Source organism: Canis aureus, chromosome 31 (genome assembly GCF_053574225.1).
Source record: "Canis aureus isolate CA01 chromosome 31, VMU_Caureus_v.1.0, whole genome shotgun sequence".
NCBI classification, from domain to species: domain Eukaryota; kingdom Metazoa; phylum Chordata; class Mammalia; order Carnivora; family Canidae; genus Canis; species Canis aureus.
Genome location: NC_135641.1, coordinates 15,846,559 through 15,871,164, shown reverse-complemented (window position 1 = coordinate 15,871,164; position 24,606 = coordinate 15,846,559). Strand labels below are relative to the sequence as shown.

Sequence of the window (24,606 nt, the reverse complement as noted above, 5' to 3'; positions counted from 1 at the left end):
GGACTGTGGTTGCTGCTTCCCACATCCCTGCACCCCCCAGACCTGGCTCATAGCACGGCCCAGCTCCATCACCACAGTTTGCACGGTCTCTCCAGAGCGGGAGAGCCTGGTGTTCAGCTCCTGGCACCCTGCAGCCTGGGGTGTTACATGATGCTGTCTGGGTGGCCAGATGCTGCACTCAGTGAACCCTTCTAAGGGCAGAGGGCAAGCAGGCCCAGTGGCCAAGCAGGCCAGCAGAGTGGCCTCCGAGGAGGCTCCCATCCATGCCCTTTGCAGCTGGGGGCCTGGCACACAAGGGTTGAGGGGATCTGAAGGGCGATCTCCAAGGAAAAGTGAAGGCTATGGGAAGTCCCTTTCTGCGCCTGGAGTGCTCAGGTCATGGGCAGGGTCTGTAGTGACCCATACTGACAGGACCTCTCGGGTAGCAGGGACACGGGTCTGCGTCCATGTCCAGGCCCAGGCAACCCAGTGTGCGGGGCGTCCTGACCAAGCCCGTGGCCTGGCCACTCCTAGCCCAGGACAGGTCTTCCCTATATGAGCACAAGGTCTGGCTGGAGCCGCAGCCCGTGTCAGGGCGCCGGCCACTCTCCTGACCTTATTTCTGAGCAACACAGCCCTTTGTTCTTCAGACATTCTCTCAGAGCCTCAAATGTGGGTCTAGAAGTTACAAAAAGGCTGATTATCATTCAGGCTCCGAAGGTCTCCAAAGGAGCATTGACCTCACTCCATACTATGCCCCGCTGCAGCCTCAGTGGGAGGTGCTTCCTCATCCAGCTCCAGCGCACTCACCCCTCCACCTGCGGGGTGGTCTGGAAGGACACATGAGCATCTCCCACACGTGGGCTCATCCTCAACTGAGATGGGAGCCAGGGAATAGCTCACTTGTCCTGAGAAAGCACATTCTGTCTCGGGGCACCTCACAGGGTCTGTGTGGCCGAGGTGGCCTGTGCAGCCCTCCCTCCCTCCTCATCCATCCATCCATCCTTATGTCCATTCATCCATGTATCCATCCATCTCCTCCCTCTCCCCTCTATCCATCCATCATCTGTCCATCCAACCATCCGTCCATGTACGCAACCATCTCCTCTCCCCCCACTTCCCTCCCTTCCTCTCCTCCCAGCTCCCCTCCATCCTCTCTCCCTCATCTGACAACACTGTGACTCAGGCACGCTGAGTCACTGGCTGGGCCCTGATACACGGGTGTGCTTCTGACTTGTCCCACCCACCCCCTGAGACCGTGGATCAAACCTCAGGAAGACCCGGGACAGGGAACCATCCGGAGCAGGGCGAGCACTGTCCAGGGTGCTGAAGGACCCCAGTGACCAAGTATCCCGGTCCAGGTGAGCATGTTGGGCTGCCCTCGTCACAGGGAGCCCTGAGCCAAGTACACAGATGCGCCTGCACTGCTGTCCCCCTAAGAGGAGCGGAGTCAGCCGAGTGCCCTCCAAAGTGTGCCCTGGGCCCCATGGGTAGTGAGTCCTGTACTTTGCCCCCTGTGCTGTGACCCACAGCTTGTGGCCCCTTCCTCCATCAAAAAACCAGCCAAGACCAGGGAGTCTTTCTCCCCCATGCCTCTCTGCCACCCCTCTTCACCCTGTGATCACCCTGGGTATACCTGGATAACTCAGGATGCTCTCCCCATCTTGGGGTCAACTGATAAGCCACCTGCACCCATAATTCCCCTCTGCCATGTCAGGTAATACAGGTTCTGGGATTAGAATGTGGGTGTCTTTGGGGGGGGGTCCTTATTCCACTTCCCAAGAGCCTGGGTGGTTCTGAGCCCACCCGAGTTTGGGAAGCCCTTTACAGTGTCCAGGTGCCAAGCACCAGCCTGGGGATGTGGCAGGTGAGGACCTGGGGCTGGATGGTGGTGGCAAGGGAGTAACTGCTCAGCACTCTGGGAGGTCCTGGGGGCACCAGCTATGCCTCCTCTTGAACTTGAACTCCATCTTGAACACTCATCTTGAACTCTGCCGCCTACACAGCCCAGGATATACCAGTCAATGAGCCTTTGTAACATGCAGCTTGGATCTAGGGAAGACCAGGAAACTAGGTTTTATCTTTTGCTTTAAACATCTTATTTTCAAATTCACCCGGAGTTTGACAGTACACACACTGGTTTTAGAAAGAGATAAACCAGGAAGAGTTGTTAGTGAGTTGAGCCTAACCAATAGGTCTTCTCAAGGCTTTAACAGGTATAAGAACAGGTGATCCAGAGTGAAATGCCAACAGAATGCCTCTATCAGAGAATCAGGACTCTGGAGCTTGTGGAGAACCTCTAGGGTCTGGTCTGTGATAGAAATGCCAGAATCAGGCCCCTGGGGCGTGTGAGCAGAGGCGGGACGGCGGTGGGTCAGCTCAGGTGCCTGGTGTGGGGTCCCGGCAGTGTCCCCATGCATTGTCTTCCCCACCAGGGCAGGTCAGCCCTCCCTCCATTTATGATGCTGTGGCCACTAGCATGGCCAGCTCAGCGTGCGGGTTGGGTGGGGCCCCAATCTGCACTGCTCATCTCCGGTGCATTTATGACCATGGACTTGGGTCTGCCATAAAGCGATCGTCAGCTCAGTCACTGGGACGCTCTGCACAGAAGCAGCAGTAAACAGGGCAATATCCATAAACCCCGACAGCAGATGCATTTATGCCTGGAAAATTTGGGCTACGTTAGCACCAACCCCATCCAAGGTACACTTGATGGCATCCCACTATGTGTCATGTGGCCCCATCAGGGACGTCCTGGAAGGAAGCCTTGGCAACTGCTTGGCTATGGGCCTTCCCGCTGTAACAGGGGACAGGGCTGAGAGGCGGCTCCCTGGCAGCCCCTTTCTTCACAGGCTACATACACCCTGTTTGGGCTGCTCCCTTCTGCTCTCTGGGCAATCCTTGCAGCTCTTTCCATCTGTTCAAGGACGTCAGTCCAGCACCCTACATAGCACCCCCTCCCTGGCACACTGCAGCCCTCCCTCCCCCCGGTGGTCTGGAAGGACACATGAGCATCTCCCACACGTGGGCTCATCCTCCACTGAGATGGGAGCCAGGGAATAGCTCACTTGTCCTGAGAAAGCACATTCTGTCTCGGGGCACCTCACAGGGGCTGTGTGGCCGAGGTGGCCTGTTAGGTGAGGCCCTGGTGGGGCTCCTGACCCTTCACTTTCAAACAGGTCCCTCCATGAGCTCAGGCCACTTCCCTGGTGGCTTCAGCCATGACCCCACAATGATATCGTCTACCCACCTCCAAACTCCTAACCCTGACTGTGAAGCCGCCACTGAAGCTGCCCATCTTCCCTGCGGCGGTTCTCAGCATGGGTGCTCCTGCCCCCCAGCATCATATTGGAACTCCCTACAAGGGCAAACCCAGGCCCCTCCCCAGATTTGCCAAACCAGAGATGTGGGGGAGCACCTGCGCGGCTCAAGCCCCCAGGGACAGCTCAGGCTGACAACCAGCACCTCATCCCCCAGCGCCCCTGAGAACCCCACCTCTCCCAGAAGTTCCATCTGAGCTACCCTGCTGCTGTGGGCTGACCCCCTCCTGCCACAACTTGTGGGGTCGCTCGTTGCCCCCACCCCAAGGTCCTGACACATGATCCTGAGCAGAGTACCACACCCCAACATGGCCCTTCCTGTGGCCCCTCCTACTGTCCCCTCACCTGGAAGGCTCCCAGGTACACAAGCAGGATCCTTCGCAGAGCTCGCCCCTGGGGACCTGCTCAAACAGCTCTGCCTAGAGTCCATCCCCACAACACCTGCTCCCAGGCTGAGGCGCTGCTGGCCAACACGTCTGCACTGTGTGAGCAGGGCCTCGGAGCTCAGCTAAACAGACATGACAGTACGTGAATGAATAAATGAATCCTACAACGGTCAGGATGTGGATGGCAGAGGGACAGGGCCATCCCCAGGAGTCAAAGCGGACAGATGGACATGCACTTCCATCTGCCCAGATCCAGAGTACAGGAGAAGGAGCCTAACAGCCCAGAGGGGAGGGCCAGGGCTAGACATGGGGCGGCGGGCTACCACCGACCTCCCACCCCCTATATCATTACTCCACGATCTGCTCCTCCAAGGAGCCGTCCAGGAGATCACGTGGAGAGGGGAAATGCACTTAGCAGGGAACCATGTGTCCCGGGCCACAGGCTCTTCCAGGGTCCACAGCACAGTAGGAGTCAGCTGTAGGTGGGGTGGATGTCATACTGCACCTGCCCCAGGGGTGCCCTTTACTACCACCCCCCCAGCCTCCTCACCCCTGCCCCAGGAAGTCCTGTGGAATCCCCATCAGCCCCAGGACCCTATACATGATGTGTGGACACCAGCCTAGATCTCTGTAATTATGGGAAATGATATGGATGCCTCACACATGATGTATTTTAATATAAACATGGAAAAGTGGAAACCTCTAAGATCAAAGGCTCGGTGTATTGTTTCCGTGGCTTTCCAGAAGTCACCGGGACAGTAAGTCCAGGGGCAGAGGGTGGTCCGGGAGGGGCGCCGCCAGGATGGCCTGGGACCCCCGTGTGCTGTGCAAGGACTGGGGTGGGGGGAAGAGCTGGAAGTGGGGGTGGAGACGGGGTGGGGTGAGCCAGACACCAAGGCTCCAGGAGGCTGGCGGGGGTATAAGGGGCAGGGTGAGGTCATCAGGATGGGCGGGGCTGGGTCTGGAACAGCTGACTGGGCCCTCAGCCTCTGGGGAAAGCTCTATGGGACACAGACTTTGGACGCAGCTCGGGGCTGACCGGGGGCAGGCACGGCTCCCAGGTAGGTGTGGACGGTCCAAGCCTGGGTGCTGTGCAGGTTGGCAGGAAGGAGCCCACACCCAGCACCGAGCACCCCACGTGCCCCCATGCGCCCTCGGGGACACGTTGCAGTCCTTACAGCCTGGGGCAGTCCCGCAGAGGTGGGGTAGGGGGCGGGGGTGAACAAGGTCCACACAGGCTTCTCTCCTGCCCCCTCCTGGCGGTCCAAACCCCAATCACAGGAGGGTGCTGGGTTGCTCTCCCCCTGGAAGACGCGTGGGCCAAGCTCTCCTGGGGCAGCCTGGCCAGCAGCTCAACTCTCAGGGCCTCAGACCTTACAGTGAGCCGGCCCCTCCCTCCACGTGGAGGCACATGGGCCGGGGCACCTCTGGGCTGAGGGCAGCACGGGGCATCAGTCCAAAATGGTCTTGAAGTCTGCAGTCAGGCTGGGGTCAGCCGCTGCCTCCAGGGCAGCCAGTGTCCCCCTCGGGAGCTGCCGGCCCAGGTGTGCCTTGGCTGTAGGGGAACGAGTGATACATGAATGCCCCGGAAAGTGGCCTCTAGGATGGCCTCGGGACCCCGCAGAAGGCCAGGTGGGCATGGTCTGGGCCCCGGGTACGGGCCAGGCTCCAGGTGCCAGCTGGTATGGGTGGGAGAGAGGTCTGCGAAGATCTGCTGCTGAGGGTCCCTCTGGTGGTGTCGGGGCAGCCGGGGAAGGGGCTCGGGGATGCAGGTCAGGGCATAGAGGACACCTACCAGCAGGGCTGGAGGGAAGCGGGGCCTGGCCTCTCCCCACAGGCAGGAGGTGAGGTGTGGAGTGACCAGGTGGGCGTGCCCACCCTTCAGGTGACAGCCTGTGACCCCAGGGTGCCTGCACCCCATCATCACCTGGGGCTCCTGGACCCCCCCACTGCCTGTCAGACACACCCCCATACAGGGACAGGGCCCTGTTATCACACAAGGGGCACCTCTGGGGCCGAGGGCTCCCCACCCTACTTACCTGCCTGGAGTGCCCCCAGGAGACACCTGTAGGTGCCACTGTGATGCGCCAGCTTGAGCAGGAAGGCGTGGAGGCAGAGCCACCGTGCGGCTTCAGAAGGAAACAGGCCAGAGGCGCCCTTGGCCCCCAGGGACAGCCCTGCAGGGACACGTGAACAGGCTAAGGCCCCACCCAGCCCTGGTCCCCTCCCGGAGAGACCTGGGGTCCCTGCCCGCCCTGACGCAGAAGAAGGTGCACAGGCCAGGGGCAAATGGGCAATTTTGTTTCCAGGGCAGTCCCCACCCCAGCACCAGGGAGCCCTGGTGGGGGCGCTTTCTCCACTTTTCTGAAGAACCATCCACAAAAGGGAAAGACCAAGGACCCATGGGACACACAGCATAGCCTGAACTGCAGGCCAACCAGATGCCCTGTGATGAGGCTGAGGGGGGCTGAGAGTGTCCTTGGGGGGCCGAGGGGGGGCAGAGATGGACGAGCAGCCACACAGGCCCCCCCAGGTTCCTGGGACCTGGCCTCCCCCACCCCTGCTGGTTTGGATTCACACACATGGCCAAGGTTGCAGGGGTTGGCAGGGCAGGGCCTGGTGGGGAGCTCCCAGGGCGCACGGCACCTCTGTGGACACGTGAGGTGAGCACCCATGTGACTCCACAAACCCACCAGTGGCGCCTACTTAGCACCCACGCACACCTGCGTTCCTGGCTTTGAGAAGGGAGTAGCAGCACGACGCGGTGTCCGCGATAACACGGAGGAAGAAGGAGGGGTTCTTCCTCACTGGCTGGTTGAATGGAAGCTGGAGCACACATGCATGGAACCTGCGGGAAGGACGCTTCGTGGGAGGAATGTCCCCCAGCTGGAACATGTCCCTGTGTGCACGTCCCTGTGTGCATGCGTGTGCGCGACTGCCCGGCAAGCCTCTCACCAGGTACCCCGTGCTCCTGGTCTCGCTGACCACCTGGCATCATGTGCACGCGTGTCACTCTGACCTCGTGTGATAACCCAAGGGAAGTACTTTCCCGCCTGTGGGAGACTGGAGCCAGGGTTGGTAATGCACAGACGTCATGTCTGCGGTCCCGGGGTCAGTCTGTGGCTGTGGCCTGGGGGAGAAGCTTGCTCTATGGGTGGAGGACCCTCTCTGGAAAGGCCTCCACTCCTGGACTCACCTACAACACTGCCAGCCTGGAGCGTACCCAGGGCTACGAGACTTGCCGAGCCTGGCGGGTTCCGAGCAGACACAAGTGCATGAGCTAGTGTCCCACTTTGGGTGGGACACACGTGGCCTCGCTGGCCTCAGCCGCTGGTCACGGGCCAGCTTCACATACCACACTCCTGCCCCAGAGGGAATGGGGCCCTCAGAGCCTCCCACGTGCCTCGACATCCACATGGAAACTACTGACACACATGCCCGTGGGTGGAGAAGCCCGTAGCATGCAGCACCTGCCGTCATAGGGCTGCACATGCTTGAACTGAGGAGCTTACAGAGCTGCCCGAGGGCACCTCCCTGAACCCAGGACTCAAACATTTCCCGGTGGGCAGGTATCTGGAGCTGGGCCCCGTGAGGGATGGGTCCCCAGGTGGGGGCAGGTGTCCAGAGCTGGGCCCTGGAAGACAGGTCCCGGTGTGGGGACAGGGACGAAGCTGGCCTGGGCACCAGGGTAGGACCTACAGCTGGCTGGGGGACTGGCCTGCCCCTGGCCTTGGAAGCACCACCAGACTGTTTTCCTACGCCCTGGGGGCCAGAGAAGCAGGTGAGCGTCCACCACCTCCAATCTCACCGTGTGTGGCGTGTGGGCACATTTGTGCTACACTCTGAGCATGTTTCCAGAGACGTCAGGCAGGCCGCCCATGAGAGCAGAGGTGCGTGGTTGGAGGCAACAGGTTTCAAGGACAGAGGCAGAGCCCTGAGCCCCGTGGGAGCCCCGGCTGAACGGGTGAGCTCTGCACCACCCGACACGACAGTGGACACGCAACAGGCAGACTCAGGGGCACAGGCCCTCTGGGGCCGGAGAGCTTCCTGGCCTGGCGCCACAGGGGAGCGTCTTATGCAGCCTGCCCCGTCCCCATGAGACAGGAAGCTCACTGCACAACAAATGCACAGCTCCAGGTTACAGACTCACCATAGCTCCACACGGAAGCCTGGCCCCTTGACCAGCCCCACGGCTCACACGTCCCTCTGTCCTGACTACAGCTGGAAGTTAGCTGCCCCCAGAGCTGCCAAGGGGCAGGTGGCCCTCAGAAACCAGCAAAGCCCGGCTTTTGTGTCCCTATGGCTAGGGCGGCCAATGTGATCAGTGGGGTTAACGGCCCAAAGGAAGAAATGTCTCCCCACCCCCCCACCCCGAGAGCTGTTAGGAAGGCTCCACCGCCAAAGGGCCCCACAGCTGTCCAGACACCCAGTACAGAGAATATTCCAGGAGCAGAATGGGCCTCCGACGTTCACATTAGTAGGGCAGGAATGGCCCCTGGGCTGTTTGGGGGCCACATCCCACCACCCCTTAAGGGGGCCGCGGACTATCACCTGACCCACCTGATCCCCCACTGCCTGGGACCTGAGCCCTGTGGTGTCTGCACCTGCCTCGTGCTCCAGGCCCCTGCGAGGTCCTGGGTCAGTACATAGGAGCGGGGACACCCCGGGCCAAGCTGGCCACCCATCACCTCCTGGTGATGGGACGGACACCTCCAATGAAGCAAGGTGTACGTGTGCACACACAAGGCTGCTGTGCCAGCCCCTGGAAACCTGGCAAATGACCCAGGACACCGGAGTGCAGGATGCTCTCCTGGGCTGAGGGACAGCCAGGGTCAGATGGCCCTGTGGCCTGTGGCCATGTGGCCCGTGAACCCACCTGTAAGCCTGCAGTAAGAAGATCTTGTAAACGTTCATATAGACCGTGTGGATGCCGTTCACCTGAGTCACAAAGAAAGACAAGTGATGCAAGGGCCTCTAGAATGTCCTCCATCTCTTGCTTTATCACCAGGTCACAGGGAGGCGGGGATAGCTCCAAGTGGGCCCTGACCCACTGGAGGGAAGGACAGGCAGGGAGCAACCAGAATGTGAGCGCCAAGTGGCTCTGGACCCCCACTGTGGGGAGGGACCCTGGTGTCCAGGAAGATGGGTGCAGGCGAGGTTGAGGGCATTTGCCTCCACGTGTACATGAGTGTGTACTTGCACATGCATGCACACCCATACACATGGCACACACACATGTGCACTCACACCCACACACATGGCACACGTGCCGTAAGGCACACAAGCCTCACAGGCATGGCTCAGCCTGTGGGCCGTGCTCACCTGCAGATCCAGAAACAATGCGCAGCACTTCAGCCGCAAGACGGCCAACAGCTTGCGCCGCATGTTCCTCCCCGGCTTGGCACCCTGGCTGAAGGTGAGGCTCGCGCGGATGGAGGTGTGGGCATAGCTGTCGTACAGAGTGGGGGCCCTGAGACACGGTACCCCCATGCAGCCCACCTGCCCAGGCTGCCAAATGCACAGATGGGTCCCCAGTGAGGGGGTGGGGGTGGGCAGGGGCAGCACAGTGGCTGCAAGGGTGGAAAAAGCCCTGTGGAGACAGGTCCAAGTGCAGACGGGGAGCGCCCAAGCCGGGAGGCCTGAGGGACCAAGGTCAGCCAGGGAAGCCCCGCCCCCACCACAGCGGTGCGATCTGTACTGTTCACTCCTCAGGGAGCAGATTCCAGCACCCACGTCCACCGTGAGCTGTGTCTCTGCCAAGCCAGGGCCGGGCTGGGAGGCCCCGTGACAGCCCTGAGCCACGTGACCATGTGTGGGGTCAGAGGTGGGCCCTGACCCCACAGGATTCATGTCCTTGCAGGGAGAGACGCCAGAGATGATGCTGGAACGCAGAGAGACGTGAGGACACAGACCCCGCGTCTATGTGCCAAGGAGCGGCCTGAAGAGGACCCCGACCCGGGGTTCACAGCCTCCACGGTGTGAGGACAGAGTCTGGTGCAGTGGCCCGGTCGGGGGCATTGTTCGCGGCAGCCTGAGCTCGCCAGGACGGGGTCCCCCATCCTGCACACAGCAGGCCCCACGTGCTCAAGCCCTGCTCCCCGGAGGGATGACAGGCACCCAGTGAGGCCACAGAGGGCGTCAGGAGTGTGCCCTTGTCCTGAGGAGACTTGTGTGCAGCCGTCCCCAAACCTCCCTGCAGAGCACACCGGTGATGCCGTCTCTTGCCCAGATTCCTTGTACCACAGACAGCCCAGGGGACCGCTCGCCTGGCCAGTGCTCTCGATCCCAAGGAGGATGTGTTCTGCCCCCGTCTGGATGGGGGGCTGGGCACCCTGAACCCTGACCTCTCGGGATCGCAGCCTTGTGGAGACAGGAGTGGGAGCGTGCTAAGCGGCATCCCTGGTGGGTGCGCTCACCTGGAGTAGTCACAGGACACCTCCAGGGTCCGGGTGTCCAGCAGCAGGCCGCACCAGGGGAACAGACAGTGCGCTGGCAGCTGGAGGGGGGCCGCGCTGCCCAGGGCGCCGTCCTCCACGGGGAAGTTCACCGCCGTCTTCTGCAAGTTGGCCCTGCAGCCGTACTCAGGAACACCTTTGACCAGGGTCCTACAGCACAGGGACCTGTCAGCTGCCAGGGGAGGGGACGCCGCCTGGGGCTCTGGGGGCGCTCATTCTGTGCTACGTGGAGAACCCCAGAGAGGCCCCTGAGGATGGCTGGACAGAGCCCCGACCAGGCGCCGGGTGCTCCTTCCCAGAGGCTCCTGGAGACCAAGCGCCAGCACCCGAGAGCCCAGCCCCCACCGAGCTGACCCTACTCATGGGAACAGCAGGTGAGCCATCAGCTCGGGATCCGGCTGTGAGGAGAATGCAGGGTCTGGACGGCAGAGCCCAAGGGACGAGATCCTCTCCGTGACAGCAGCCTGTGTGTCCCATGTGCCACCGTGAGTCAGGGTGTCACCAGGGTGTCCTGCTGACACGGTTGACAGTTTTAAAGGAGGGGACTGTCCACAGTGGGGCAGAAGCCCCGCCAGGGAAGGGCCTGAAGCACAGGACCCACGTGTCCCAAGTTGGGGAGCATCTCCCCACGGATGTCAGATGTGCCAGGCCGCCCGTGCGGGCGGAATCCAGGCTGGATACGGGATGCAGGATGTCCCCACCCAGTGGTTCGCTTCCTAGGTGGAACCCTGCCACACATACTCTGAGCCACCTGCCTGCGACCTGACCCCCAGGATTCTCATGGCAGCAGCGACGCTGTGCCCGTGGCAGCTACTGGCCATGCGTGGGTACGGAGCTCTCAGGACATGGCCCTGCCCGAGGATCAGAATCTGTCATTGGACTGCATTGTGATGAACTCACATTTGTAGGGAGGCCTGTACCAGGCTGCTGTGTGGACGGTGGCCCTAGGACACACCTGCTGAACACTAGCTCACTCTGAGCCCTGGGAACCCCGTGGGACCCTGTTGGCAGGCTCAGGGTCGGAGATACTGTCTAGATGGGTTTGTCCAGAACAAACACCCCTTGGTTTACAACCTTCTCTTTCCTTGGAAAAGCCACTGGAAAATAAGCCGCTGGCCACCTGGGGCCTGAGAGGGACAGCACTGAGGACCACGGCGCGAAGGAAAGGAGCCCTTGTGCCGACTGAATTCTGGCAAAATGCACCAAGCTCCCAAGTGGTCGCTCGGCCCTGAGCACCACCAGTGAGCACGTCGACAGACAGACAGACCCTCCCTCCCACATGGCCTACAGAGAGGCGCCCCTGGGGAGCTGTACCAGCACTCGGGCCGCACTTTGTTCCTGTGTGTGCAGCACAGCCTCCAGGGACGCAGCCCGCCCCCCCAGGGCACCGCCCATGCCCACCCACCTCCCACCCCAGGCTCAGGCTCCACTCCCACGGCCACAGCCCTGGCTCTCAGAACCCCCAGAACGCATGGCGCACCGCTCGCCAGAGGCAAGACACCTCGGGGAGCACAGATGCGAGGTGGGCACCGTGACTCAGCGAGTCAGGTCGGGGCTCATGGGCCGCAGGAGTGCCACAGAGACGCATAGGGACCCTTACCTGAGAAAGGCTTGCGCTTGCGTCAGGTGAGGGGTGACCAGCAGGAAGTCGTCCACCAGGCGCAGGAGGACCCTGCAGCAGAGAGGCGCCGAGGGCTGCAGCCAGAGGCCCGACGTTGGACAAACGCCAGCATCCCCGTTCATGTAGACAAAATCATGTAATCCTCTCCAAAGGATCTGGACAATGGCTGACGGGTCTCATGGATGCAGTGGTGGCCGGGGACACAGGGACAGAGGCGCGGCTGCCACTCAGAAGCCCTGGCTGACCCCCCACAACCTCCCACATGGCCTCACACAAAGACACACATGGCCCCGTCCACACCTCGAGGGCCAGGAAGACGGGCGCCATGAGGGATCCGTACCCGTCCTGCTCGATTCCAGGAAACAACCTGCGCTCCATGTCCCCGTAGCACAGACTGCACAGTAGAGTGGACAGGATAGAGCCCTGAGGGACCCCCTGACACTGGATGTAGGACCTGCGGGCAGGAGCAGGCCACGGCGGGCCTGGCGCTCGTGTCACAGACCCCCATGCTTGCAGACCCCCCCTCCCGCCGACACACAGATCTGGGGGTATGAATCCAGGTTGGGCACAGGCTCCCACAGAGTCCTGCTGGGGGTCTGTTCACACACACAACCATCCGCACGAGGCACGACTCGTTTTTATCAAGGTCACAGTGGCGGCGAAGTGAGTGGCGCTTCTCAGGGAGGCCTGGGGGCCATGGGTTTGGCCTTTCCCATGGAAACAACTCTCTTGTGGGCTTTTTTTTTTTTTTTTTGAAACAGTTCTCTTGTGACACGGGTACCGCTGACGGGCGTCCAGGCAAGCTATCCGTGTGAAGACCCCCCTCCCCACGCCGCTGTGCACTGTGGGGGAGCCTTTCGGAATGCAGGTATCAGCTTATATTGTGAATATTACCTCACTATTGTGAATGCTCTCACTCCTCCTAACCGTAGTAACAGCACCTCCTTGAACTATGAAACTTCTGATTTCCGGAGCCCAAGGAATGACCCCAGAGAGGCGCCGCATCCAAGCTGACCCCTAACGACCTCAGCCATGACCTGAACCACGGGGAGCACTGCTCTCATCAGCCACGCTGGGGTCCTCACGCATCTGCTCACCCAGAGTTGTCTGGTTTTGTTGGCACGAATAAAAAAAAATCATCTGCCGGCATTTAGACGCCAGAGGACCTCCCAAACCCTGGGAGCCGAGGGGCCAGCATGCCTATGTGGAATGCGATGCCCCCCAACGCGGGCAGGGGGGTCTCAGGATGATGACGGAAAGGTGCTGAGGACCCCAACTCACTTGCCCCCGATCCTTACGACGTGATTGTGTACCAGACGCAGGAAGAGGTGGAAAAGGCTGCTGCCGGCTTCGTTCAGAGAGGAGCTCTGGAAGAAGGCACAGACGTGTGGGCAGGCAGGGCGGCACGCACACGGGCAGGGGCGCTGCGCTGGAGGCCACACCAGGTGGTCTGTGGCTCCGGCTGGGCTTGAGCCTGTGGACGCTGCCCAGATGGCACGTGCCAGTAAGCATGTGGCCTGTGGCCCCCAGCGGCCAGAGAAGACGGGTCTGCATGTCAGAGCCTCAGCGGGTGGCCGAGCTTGTCCCTGTAAGTGGTTCCACAGCCACGTGGGCTAAGCCATCACCGAGGGCCCCGCGCTCACGAGCAGCCCCTGCTTACATGCAAGAAAAACAGGTTTCCTGCTAGATGGTCAACCCCAGATGAGGTGACACAGCAAAGCCAACTTATCCTCCCACAGGACAGGGCACAGATTCTTCCGGCCTCATGATCCAACCCGAGGCAGAGGACATCTCTAGCGAACCACAGGAAGGCTGGGCAGCGGCAGAGGACGCGGCTTGGTGGGAAGGCAGAAATGAGGCCAAAGGCAGCACGGCGCAGTCCGCGGAGGCTGCACGGGGCCCCTCCACCCATGTCCACGTTCCTCCCGCGGTGAGCTGTGCTCCCCCCACCTGCTCGATGACCACGGCGTCCCTCAACGAGCTTGTCTCTTGCAGACGCTCCACAAACTGTCTCATGTAAGGCTGCAGGTCTGCAAAGGTGGACACCTGCTGGCAAAGACAAGGGGCTGAGGCAGGCAGACACCCAGCCAGGACCAGGAGGACAATGGTCGTGCCATAGGCCACAGGAGCTGTCCAGGTCACTCCCCAGCAGCTGGTGACAGGCCGAGGAGAGCCACTGGGGTCCCAGTCTTGGGAGAAGTCCCACCTTCCCAAGACCTCTCAGGCCTGTCCATTCACTGTGGGAGGGGGAGTGTGAGCAGAAGGCAGTAGGGGTCAGGGCCACCCCAGCAGCCAGGAGGAGGGACTGGTCTGAGGAGTAGGTGGAGAAATGTCCAAACCTGCAACTACTTCTCAGCTCTGAGCACTGGGCACCCCAGGGGAAAGAGGGGCTGTCACCTGGCGGGGGGGCTCTTGGGTAAGCATGGGGGTGTGCAATGGGGGTGAGGGGTAGGGGAGCCCTCAGGTGAGTAGAGGGAGGGCTACAGTCGGGGTGGGGGGTAAAGGGACTCTCAGGTGAGTAAAGGGGGGCTGGGGGCTCCCAGGTGAGTGGAAGGGGCTAAGGTGGTATCAGGGGCCCTCAGGTGAGCACAGGGGGCCACAGGGGGGTGTCGGGGGCCCTCAGGTAAGTGCAGGGGGCTGCAGCAGGGTGTCGGGGGGCTCTCAGGTGAGCAGAGGGGGTGGGGAGCTCTCAGCAGGGTGTCAGGGGGCTCTCAGGGAGCAGAGGGGGGGCCGTCTCGTGAGCACTGGTGGCTGCAGGGGTTGTCGGGGGCCCTCAGGTGAGTGCAAGGGGCTGGGGTGGGGGGCAGGGGCCAGCCCTACATGGTCTAACACCAACCCTGTCAGACCCATGGGATCCATCAGTCCCACTGTCAGGGGAGCGATGAACCCCTACAGAAAAAAAGTTTTATGCAAAACCTATGCTTTTAATTTTGTAGAGGCTGGCATCTCATGAAAAACAAATGAGAGGAGGCAGGCCTGCGTGGCCAAACCACAGATAAAACAACAGAAACAGCAGAGCAGCTGTGATAGGAACCTGCCTCTGGACGAGACGGCTCCTGAGTTGCCGGGATTTAAAAACAAACAAAAAAATTAGAAGTAAAAAAAAAAAAAAAAACAAATAACAAAACAAAAGAAACAGAAGGAAAAGCGAACCAGAGACCTGGAGCCTGTGAGAAAACCCACGTGGGATTTCCAAGATGGGAGAATGGGAATGCTGACCCAAGAATTCAGGAAATAGGTTTAACGGGTGGTCAGAGGCAGAAAACACGTGGACGGAGGCCAAGACCTGAAGAAGCTCGAATCTACACCCCAGAAGTCCAGTCCAGCAGCTGAGAGCTGAACATGGGGGCGAAAGCAGCGCCCATTCTGACAGAAATGCAGGACGTCACTTTGGGGACAAAAAGGCAAAGACAGTCTAGAATGTGTTCATGTGTTTGTGGTGCATCCGCCCGACCAAGGACCACACTGGGCGTTATGACACCCTGGGAATCAGGAGCACCCGGCACCCCGCTCATCACACGTGGGGAGATGACCCGACTGACATCTCACCGGAGGAGGCCTCCAAGTGGCCAACGTCTGAAGGGCTCTCAGCCTGCAGCTCCTCAGGAGGATGCCCCATGAGCCCTGGGCACCCTCGGGCCCTAGAGGACACTGCCCCCGGGATGCCAGGGTGGTCTGCCCCCCAACACTGACCACTCCCCACTCCCCGTCCCGGGCAACGCTCCCAACAGAAGCGAGGGCTCTTGTGCATGGGGGCAGTCAGGGGAATGCCCGTGGTGGCCTGTTCGCCCCGTCCAAACAGGGACTCCCCCAGACGTGCACCCCACCAGCAGCACTGGTGCCACAGGACCCCGACCACGACAAGGAGAGGGAAAAGCCACATCTCAGGCCCACTGGGAACAGAAGAAAGCAGACAGGAAGGGGGCATGCTGCTTGAATTGGAGACAGGTGAGTCCAGGTAGTAGACGTTGCCCTGAGGGAGTAAGCGGGGGTCGCGGGGGCACGCGTGATTTCCCACATCAACCCAGGTGTTGGCGACCATCTGTGTCCACAGGCACACTGTCTCATTTTGAGGCAAACAAGATTCACAAACCACACTCGGGAGCCTTGCCCGAGGCGCTCACATGAGGTTGTCCTGGGAGCTCCTGGGTGGGCTCTGTCCCCTACGGCTGCTCTACTCTCTTCTCCCCTAGCCCTGGCCATGCAGCACACCCTGCCCCTCTGCATGGGCAAGGGCCAGGCGCGGGCTCCCAAGGGGCAGCGGGGGGGGGGGCATCACCAGAATACGTGGCTGCTGCTGCCGGCACACCTCCCATGCACACACACCAGTGCACAGGGGACAGGAGGCAGCAGCCTGCAGGACGATGAGAATTGACCATAACACTGACGACAGTGTGGGGTACCTTCCAGGACTGGGGGCAGAAGACGTGCAGCTCAGCACCCACGGAGACGGGCAAGGGCCTCCAGGGGCACACACACCAGTGCCACAGACGCACCCTGTCATGGACACCTCCACACCAGACACCCTCATCGTGGGATGCACGCCCCTCTGGGTCTTACGTGTCTTTTGAAGGCCTTGCGGACGTGTCCCCGGGCAGTCCTCTGGACCACGGCATAGTGGCGCACGCAGTATGTGCTTTCCTGAGGCCTGATCACATTGGCAATCACCTCTACCAGCCTGTCCTGAGGGAGGGCGTCATATGCCCCCGTCACGTCCACCTGTGTGGGAGCGATGTGCCTGTTCACAGGCTGCTCCTGTGCTCACCTGGCCCCAGGCTCCCAGGTACTGCTGGTTTTCACCTGCCACTACCAAACTCGCGTGAATCAGACGCTGGAGGACCCGGGACACCCTGACCACCCAGTGACTGCCCTGTCTCCGCTGCACACACCTGTCCCATGGCCCCAGACTCAGCACCCCAGGGCAGGCCCGTATCCCCCTCTATACAGAGATGTGACGTGGCTCCACCACGGGACGCCCCTTCGGGCAAACCCAAGGGCTGCCAGCCAGCCGCTCCTCCTCGTCCACTGCCCCTGCCGGGACCCAGGCTGCAGGCTAGCTGGCGGAGGGGCTGCTCTCATATGCCTGACATGCCCAGCTGGCTCGCCTGGGTGTGGGGCGGGGACCAGAACCGGGTACCCACCTTGACAAAGTACAGCTGGGGTGCCGGATTCTGGGCCCGTATGCGTAGCACAAAGGTGCGCCAGGCCCTGTGGATGTCGTCCATGCCCAGCATGGAGGCCCCTAGGAGGCTGGGGCGCCGGGCCCGCTCATAGTTCAGGACACTGAACAGTGTCTTCAGTTGTGAGGTGAGATGCTGGACCTGCAGAGCCAGCCCCGGCCAGGGCAGCTGGGTCAGAGGGCGCCCACCCCGAGGGGGCCTGGGTCAGACTTGCTACCTCCACCTGCGGGGTCCCCAGAACAACCCCTGCCTCTGTGCCTCCTGGTCTGCTCAACATCCCTCAGACTCCGGAAGGGTAGCTGGAGGATCCCCCCCACCCACCCCAGACCCAGGGTCTCCCCAAGCAGCTGTCCACAGCTCTGCTTCCGTAAGTGGGAGCATCACAATGACAAAATCACCCCAAACACTCAATGGAGCCACTGGAAGAGTCAGATCTCTGGTGACAGATGCTGTGATGGGGGGAGGAAACACACAGGACGCTAACCATAGGAACAAAGTCCTGCAGAAAGGGGTGCTGACCACAGGGGTGGGGGCCTACAGGGAGGGGACAGGGGTGCTGACCATGGGGGTGAGGTCCCACAGGAGCAGGGAGGGGATGCTGACCACAGGGGTGAGGTCCTGCAGGGAGGGGGCAGGGGGTGTGACCATGAGGGTGAGGGCCTGCAGGAGGGGTTGCTGACCATGGGGGTGAGGTCCCATGTGGGTCGTTGGAAGCCCGACAGGCTGGTGACAGGGGAATAACCTGGTCTTTCTGTCCTTGGCTCAGATGGGTCACCATCCCCTGCAGCAGTGGATAGCTCTATGCCATGAGAACCTGTGGGTTCATGGAAGCCCCAGCATCTCCTAGGACCGGCCTTCCTACCAGCTCCTCTGCACTCGGGCACCCGGCCCCGTCAACGGTACTCTGTGCCCCATGGGCCTGACGCGCTGCAGGCCCTCATCTGGCCCCGTCTACGTCCACACCTAGTCTGGGGGTTAAGTGCACTTTACTTAGAAAGGAAACAAGTCGACCTTCTTGTCTCTGTGGAATGTTCTGGCTCCCACGATGTAGTCCATATTCACAATCGGCCGCAGCCCACTAGGCTTGGGGAGGAAGCGGAGTCTGGAGGTCAGCAGAGCAGGTCTGGCTTCCCGGTGTCTCCTGACCTCTGCTTCTGACAGTTCTCGGAGGTGCACACTATTGAAGAGTTGTCTGAAACAGAGAACCTCATGGGATGCAGCTCGGCAGCCGTGCAGGAAGCCCAGGGTGGGTGGGCCTGGCAGTGGAGAGCGGTGCTCCTCAAGTCGGCAGGGCCAGGCACCCAGAAACCTAAGACGCTGCGGCTGTGGCCAGGCACCTGTAGGCGTGCCCTTCCCCAGCAGGTGCCCAACCACCTGGTTCCCTCCAGCACAGGGCCTGGGAAGCACAGGCTGGGGCCAGACAGGAACTTCGGGCAAGGGCGGGGGGAGGTGGAGACCGCTGCAGCCCCCACAGGAGACAGAGCCACCTCTCCACGGACCCATGACCTGCAGCCTTTCCCCCAAAACCACCCACAGCCCGGGTCTGGGTGTCGCCTGGCTGCTGGGGCTGAGTATGCTCCCTGGGCTGGCATCCTCAGTAGGGAAGGGCAGTGCACAAGCCCAACCCACCCGGGACTCACATGCCCCCCAGGCAGGGCCACAGGTCCTACAGTCCCCACAAGGAATCTCAAGAGCCACTGTGGATCAGGTGCCACAAAATATTTAAATAAATATTTAATTTAAAATATTTAAATTATTAAACAGCCTGCACCACCTGTCACCTCAAACCCACGACAAAGGCCTCCAGACCCTCTCCCAGATGCAGGAAGACACAGCCCCCGCGCCGCATGGCTCAGGTGGTGGTTTCCATTCGGTATAAAGTTCTCCCACTTCCAAGAGCCCAAACCTCAGCCCAAACTCTGCTTCCCAGGTAAACAAAGGGGGGGTCTCTGGAATCCATGCCCAGCGTGGGACCCCCAGCAACGGGTGCCCAGGGAGCCTGGAGCCAGCAAGGCGAGCAGGACTCAGGGCTGTCACCTACACAGGAGAACACACGGCACCGACTAACACACCTGATTCCTATGCTCTGTAACTGGCTCCAGACGCTCTTCCGGTAGAAGAAGAGTCGGTTCTTTTGAAACGTGGTTTCCGTGACATAAAAAAATGACCTGAGCAGCTCAACCACATATGTGCCCATCAACCAGCACAGGAACCTGGCCAGGATCTCCTCTCTCCGACGGTGCTCAGCGGCCGGGACACAGCAAGCTCCTGAAAAGGGAAAGACACAGAATAGTCTCAGCCCAGCCCCTGGGGAGCGCGACCCCACCTGCACTGCCCATCGCGGCCACACCGGCCGCTCGGCACGGGCAGGTCGGGACTGAGGCGCTGTGTACTGGATCCTCAGCTACAGGGATGCATGTCACTAACGACACTTCTACTGATTACGTGAAATGAGAACGTCCTGCGTATGTTGGGCTTCGACAAAAGACGTTATTAGATTTGTTTCCCATTTTGTTTTTTACTTTGTAATGTGGCTTCCAGAAAGTTTAAGTTACACATGCAGTCACATTGTTTCTGCCGGATGGAGATGACAGGGCTGCGTCATCAGTTCTTATCTATGAGTAGGATGGAGACGCAGAGACAGGCTCTCCCTATGGTCACGTGCAGTCCTTAAGCAGCATCACTGGATCCCGTCCAGAATGCCTGGGGTTCTCCAGGCTGAACCCCACAGGCAAGAGAGGCAGCCACATGTCCCGCAGCTGGAACGTGCACCAAAGGCCCAGTCCTCCCTGTGTTCCTCTGTATTTTATTCTGTGCACTCAGAGGTGTCACCACGCTGCCACAGAGGCCATGGCGCCCATGGAACTGGTGGCTTCCCCATTAATAAGTGACATGGGAGAGACCATTAAAGAGTAGAAAGGGGACCCAAAGACCGGTCTGGGGTAGAGGACGGGAAGTTGAGACAAGAAAAGGGCAGGAGACAAAGACCCTGATTAGATGGCAGGGCTCACAGGTCTTAACACCTGGGCGGACAGGGAAGGAGGGTGGAGGGGGAGAGGCGCACAGTCCCCCGGAAACAGGGACACAGGGTCCGGCAAAGGCAGGCACACCCGGAGAGGATGCGTCTATCATCAGAGGAAAGAAATCAGATGCTCCAGGTTGGCAGCAACGATGGCCAGATTCTAACTGCGAGGCTCTGGGAAGCCCCACTGAGGCCCCTACGGAGACAGAGGACTCCACTCCGAGGACCAGGGGCCGTGGCGGGAGGGGCGCACGTGTCGATGGGACAGATGACCGGCGCGGCGCACAGCCTATGAGGAGCCATGTGTGCCCGGGGTAAGGGGATGAGGGCCGCCACCAAGAGCTCATTTCATGATGTCTCATGACTCCTGGCAGCAGATGTGGACAGCCCGGCAGTCTGGCCTCTGGGGATGGGGACTAGTTTGTGACGGGAGTCGGGGGGCTGAGAGGCAGGCAGGACAGTCGCTGCCGGCCCAACAGAGGAAGGGGTGTTCCAGCAGGGAGGGCAGAGAAGGCGACCCGAGGGCCACGCATACAGAGCTTTGGTGTTGAGGCATCACTTATTCAGCCCAGTACGTGTTGGGCAAGGCTATGGTCGTAGGAAGGAACAGCTGGCCAGGGCACAGCTTGAGTGTGCAATGACTCGGAGAGGTCCAGGGGCTGGGCCCTCGTCACCCTGGAATGCACCAGCTCTTTCCCATGGGCAGGGCCGGTGTGAAGCTGGGGACGGTCACAGAACTCAGCTCTTTCCGAAAAGTGAGCGGCAGCCTGAGAGCGCAAGGCCTGCGACAGTACATCCCCCACTGCCAGACACCGTCATGGCACACCCACGTTGTCGCACAGGGCAGGGGGCCGCAGGTGACGGGTTCACAGGCACGCCAGCTGAAAGTTCTAGAAAAATGCTGTGCAGCATGGCACTTACAGTTTGTCGTGTTTCCCGTACACTTAACTGTTTGCTAGGAGGGCAGAGCTCAGGCTGTGTTGTTTTCCCACAAAAAAACCCACAGAACCTTACAAGCCCCAGTTACTGGAAGGTCGCCCTGGCTGGCTGCCACCACCTGGGGAGCTGAAGTGTGTGCCCCCAGCCCCCATCAGAGGCTATCATGACCATGATCTGTGGGGATGGGCAGGGCACGCGGTAACCTCCGCCCCAGAAGGTCACTGTGGCTCTAACGGACACCTCTGCCTCCTCCTTTCATCTAGAAGCCTCAGGCATCTTGGGAGCTTAGGGGAGGTCAAATGGCAAGTTGGCAAGGTCTGTCCTGGTTGCTGCCCTGCAGGCAGGGGGTGCTGGGGGGGCAGGGTGGGCACCCGGTGAGCAGAGGAAACTCCACGTGAAACCCAGATGAACAAGGTGGGAGGGACGCCACAGCGCAGGTTCCTAGTAAACATCCCACAGAACGCCCATCGCGGAGCCCTCTGCTCTCCTCCGTTTCCCGGTGACACTTCTGTCCTTAAAGATGGGGGGGGGCTTGGTCAGGAGACCATCTCCCCTCCTTTGAATGTCCCGCCGCGGCATTCACATCTGTATGTTGGCTGACCAGATGTGCCTGGAAGCCCAGGAGGCTTATCTTCCACTCCACAAAAGTGGGTTCCTGTCCCAGCACCCACGTCTATGAGTGGGGCACCATTTCAAGGTGGTAAACCCTAAAGTCAAAAAAGGATGATGAACAAGGTGCAGGTGTGCTCGTGAGAGCTTCTGGACGCATCACCGGTTGCTGTGGGCGTGTCCATGCACATCACACGTGCTCACTGCTTGGGTCCAGGGCGTGCCTGCACCCACAAGCATCTCCAACGTTCACGTAAACGGGAGGGGGAAGGAGGTAGAGATGGATGGTTGGGAGGGAGGGGCCTACCACACTCGGGCTGTGAGCCTGGTCCTTCCTGTAGGCCAACCAGGCACCTGCTCACCTGCACTCCTCACCTGGGTTCCCGTGCAGCCAGGTGCAGTCCCGCACCTTCATCTTCCACGTCAGTTCCTGCAGGGAGAGCTTAGCGTGCTTTCCCAGGGAGATGAACTTCTTCACGTTCCTCAAGAAGCGGCGCTGGTTGTGCCTGGAGCCCCAGAGTCCAGTGGGCACCAGCCAGCACAGGCAGGCCCTCAGGAAGGCATACACCTGCCAGGGGCTGCTGTGCTGTCGGAGGAGCTGTACCAGGCGTGTGGAGTCCGTCTGCTCCTGGGGGGCTGCTACTGGCCTCTCCAGGGGACAGATGCCCACTCCCCTGTGTGCCTGGTTGCCAGACCCCTCCTTAGCGGCCATGGCCCGAAGCGGGCAGTGGGTCCTGAGGAGCGCACGGTAGGGGCACCGGGCGTGGTTCCCAAGCAGCTCCTGGAACAGGGGCCTCATTCGCCAGTAGCGGGCAGGCAGGCGGCGCATCCTGCGGGCGGCCCCTGGCTTCTGGGGCGCAGAGCCCAGAAAGATGGTCTCCACGAGTTTGCGGGCCCCGCTCAGGGTAGGCGGCAGGGCACTGAGCAGGAAGGAGGAGCGCAGCCGCTCCCTGCCACCCGAGCAGTAGAGGAAGCGTTTGGTCTCGGGGTGTGCTGGGTCATGGGGTACTCCCTGGGGCCCCGGAGATGGATGCCAGGCTGGGGTGGTTGGACGAGTCCCGGGGGGCCCTCCCTCCCAGGAGGCCGCTGGGGAAGCGGCCACGGCAGGTGTCACAGCCGGAGCTTCGCTGACAGGAGGCTGCTGGGCCCTGGGAAAGGACCTGTGGGCGCCCCGCTCTGGCTCCGAGGCCACGCTGCGCCTGGGCCGCTTGGCCAGAGGCACACCGCTCCCGGGGCTGCCGCGGCGCCGCCTCGCGCCCGAGTTCTGGGCCTGGCGTGTGGGTCTGAGGTCCGCCGAGGCCCCGGCCCCGGCCCCGAGCCCGGGGAGCCCGGGGAGCCCGGGGAGCCCGGGGGCCGGGAGCGGCAGAGAGGCGGGGGCGCAGAGGTCGTAGAGCGGCGGCCCGCACACCTGGTAGGCGCAGCTCGGAGCCACCAGCAGGTAGAGCGCGCAGCGCGCCAGCAGGTGGGTGAGCACATCGTCGCCCACGCGGCGCAGCAGCAGCCCCCAGGCGCCGCTGCCGCGCAGGGTCTCGGTTACCGTGTTGGGCAGGTAGCTGCGCACGCTGGTCGTGAAGGCCACGGGGGGCCCGCCGCGCGCTCCGTCCAGCAGGGCGAAGCCGAAAGCCAGCACGTTCCTGGCGCCGCGCTCGCACAGCCGCTGCACCACCCTGGCCACCAGCTCCTTGAGGCAGGACACCTGCGGGGGGGCGGCGGCGTCTTGAAGCGCGCGGCCGTCCCCCTCCCGGCCCCGGCCCCGGCCCCGGCCCCGGCCCCGGCCCCGGCCCCAGCAGGGTCCCCCGCGGCCCACCTGGCGGAAGCACGGGGCGGCGGGGGGCGGCCGCGCGCCCCAGGGCACGCACACCAGGCACTGCGCCACCAGCGCGCGGAAGGCCGCCGGGTCCCCGCGCCGCACGAGCAGCCGGCCCGGGGGCCCCAGGCGCCGCAGGAAGGTGGCCAGGGGCAGCACCTCCCGGTAGCGGCCCCGCAGCAGGGCGCGCACGGCGCGGCACCGGGGCGCTCGCGGCATGGCCGGGGAGGGGCGGGGTCCGCGGGAGGAAGGGGCGGGCCGGGGGAGGGGGTCCGCGCCGGGGCGGGGCTCCTGGGAGGAAGGGGCGGGGCGCCCGGGGGCGTGCGCGCCGAGGTGTGCGGAGCCCCAGGAGCGCGTGGGCCGCGGCCGCGTCCTCTGCTCTCCGGCCCGGCGGGCGCGGCGAGGGTCGCGGGCGGGGAGCGATGCCGTCGGCCGAGGCTCGGGGGTACCCAGGGCAGCCCCCGCCCGACATGGGGCACCTGCTGCGCTCTGCGCCCCTGGGCAGGGGGTCCTTGGGTTTGTCCCTGTCACAGGGGCGGAGTGACCCAGACACTGAGGGCTGCTCCCTGGAGGGCTGGGCGAGGGGGGGAGGGGGGTTCAGCCCGGAGGGGGTGCAGGGAGCAGGGTGGAGAATGTGCACGATACACGGGGTGAAGGGCCAGCAGGGCTGCCCCACTGAGCCACGGGGGGTGCGGGCACAAGCAGCCCCAGAGGACAGGCCCGGCCAGTGAGCAGCCAGCAGGCAGCGGCAGTACTGCCCCCAGACCTGACCTCCTCGACCCCAGGCTGTGGTTTCTCCTTCAGGTCCTCGGGCTCCTGTTGTCCCCACCACAGGCAAAAAAACCCCACTCAGCTCCCTCCTAACCACAGTCCACGAAAGGAGGGCAGAAATGGGAGCCACAGGGCTTGGTGGCACCCTGTGCAGGCTCCTCTCAGCCGCTCCCAGCTGCCCTCGTGCTCAGGCCCCAGGGCAGGCTGGCGGTGGGACTGGACGGGTCAGGGGACCTCACAGACCCTTCCCGCCCAGTGCAGAGCCTCTGCACTACAATGCAGACCCCCCACCCCAGACCCAGGGAGACAGTTGTGACAGTGTTCGTCATGACGCTTGAACAGGACACCCAGAGGAGCCACCCTAATGAGACCATGCAAACGCAGACGCGTTCAAGTTTGAATTGCTGAGAAACAGGCTCTTGTGGGTCTCAGGAGGCTCCCGGGGACAATGCTCCTGAGCTCAGCAAACACTGGACGGCTGCACAAATGTTAACCTTTGGCAACGTACGTGGTCAGG

General features: G+C 61.9%; 1 protein-coding gene across 5 annotated transcripts; it reads right to left on the bottom strand.

The window, feature by feature from the left end:
* Nucleotides 1-3,979: 3,979 nt before the first annotated feature.
* TERT (telomerase reverse transcriptase) lies at nt 3,980-23,537 on the bottom strand. 5 transcript variants are annotated; one of them, XM_077879653.1, is made up of 16 exons: nt 23,319-23,537; nt 21,887-23,207; nt 19,014-19,209; nt 17,953-18,133; nt 16,903-17,082; nt 16,322-16,480; nt 13,712-13,807; nt 13,043-13,128; nt 12,102-12,215; nt 11,741-11,812; nt 10,102-10,290; nt 9,008-9,134; nt 8,562-8,623; nt 6,409-6,533; nt 5,725-5,862; nt 3,980-5,240 (listed from the first exon to the last, which is right to left on the bottom strand). In XM_077879653.1, the coding sequence occupies exons 1-16, from the start codon at nt 23,535-23,537 to the stop codon at nt 5,137-5,139; spliced, it is 3,369 nt and encodes a 1,122-aa protein (XP_077735779.1). In that variant the 3' UTR covers nt 3,980-5,136. The 5 variants fall into 5 exon arrangements, 4 of the variants coding, with proteins under 4 accessions (XP_077735779.1, XP_077735780.1, XP_077735781.1 ...); XM_077879654.1 differs by lacking the exon at nt 12,102-12,215; XM_077879655.1 differs by lacking the exon at nt 16,903-17,082.
* Nucleotides 23,538-24,606: the final 1,069 nt, after the last annotated feature.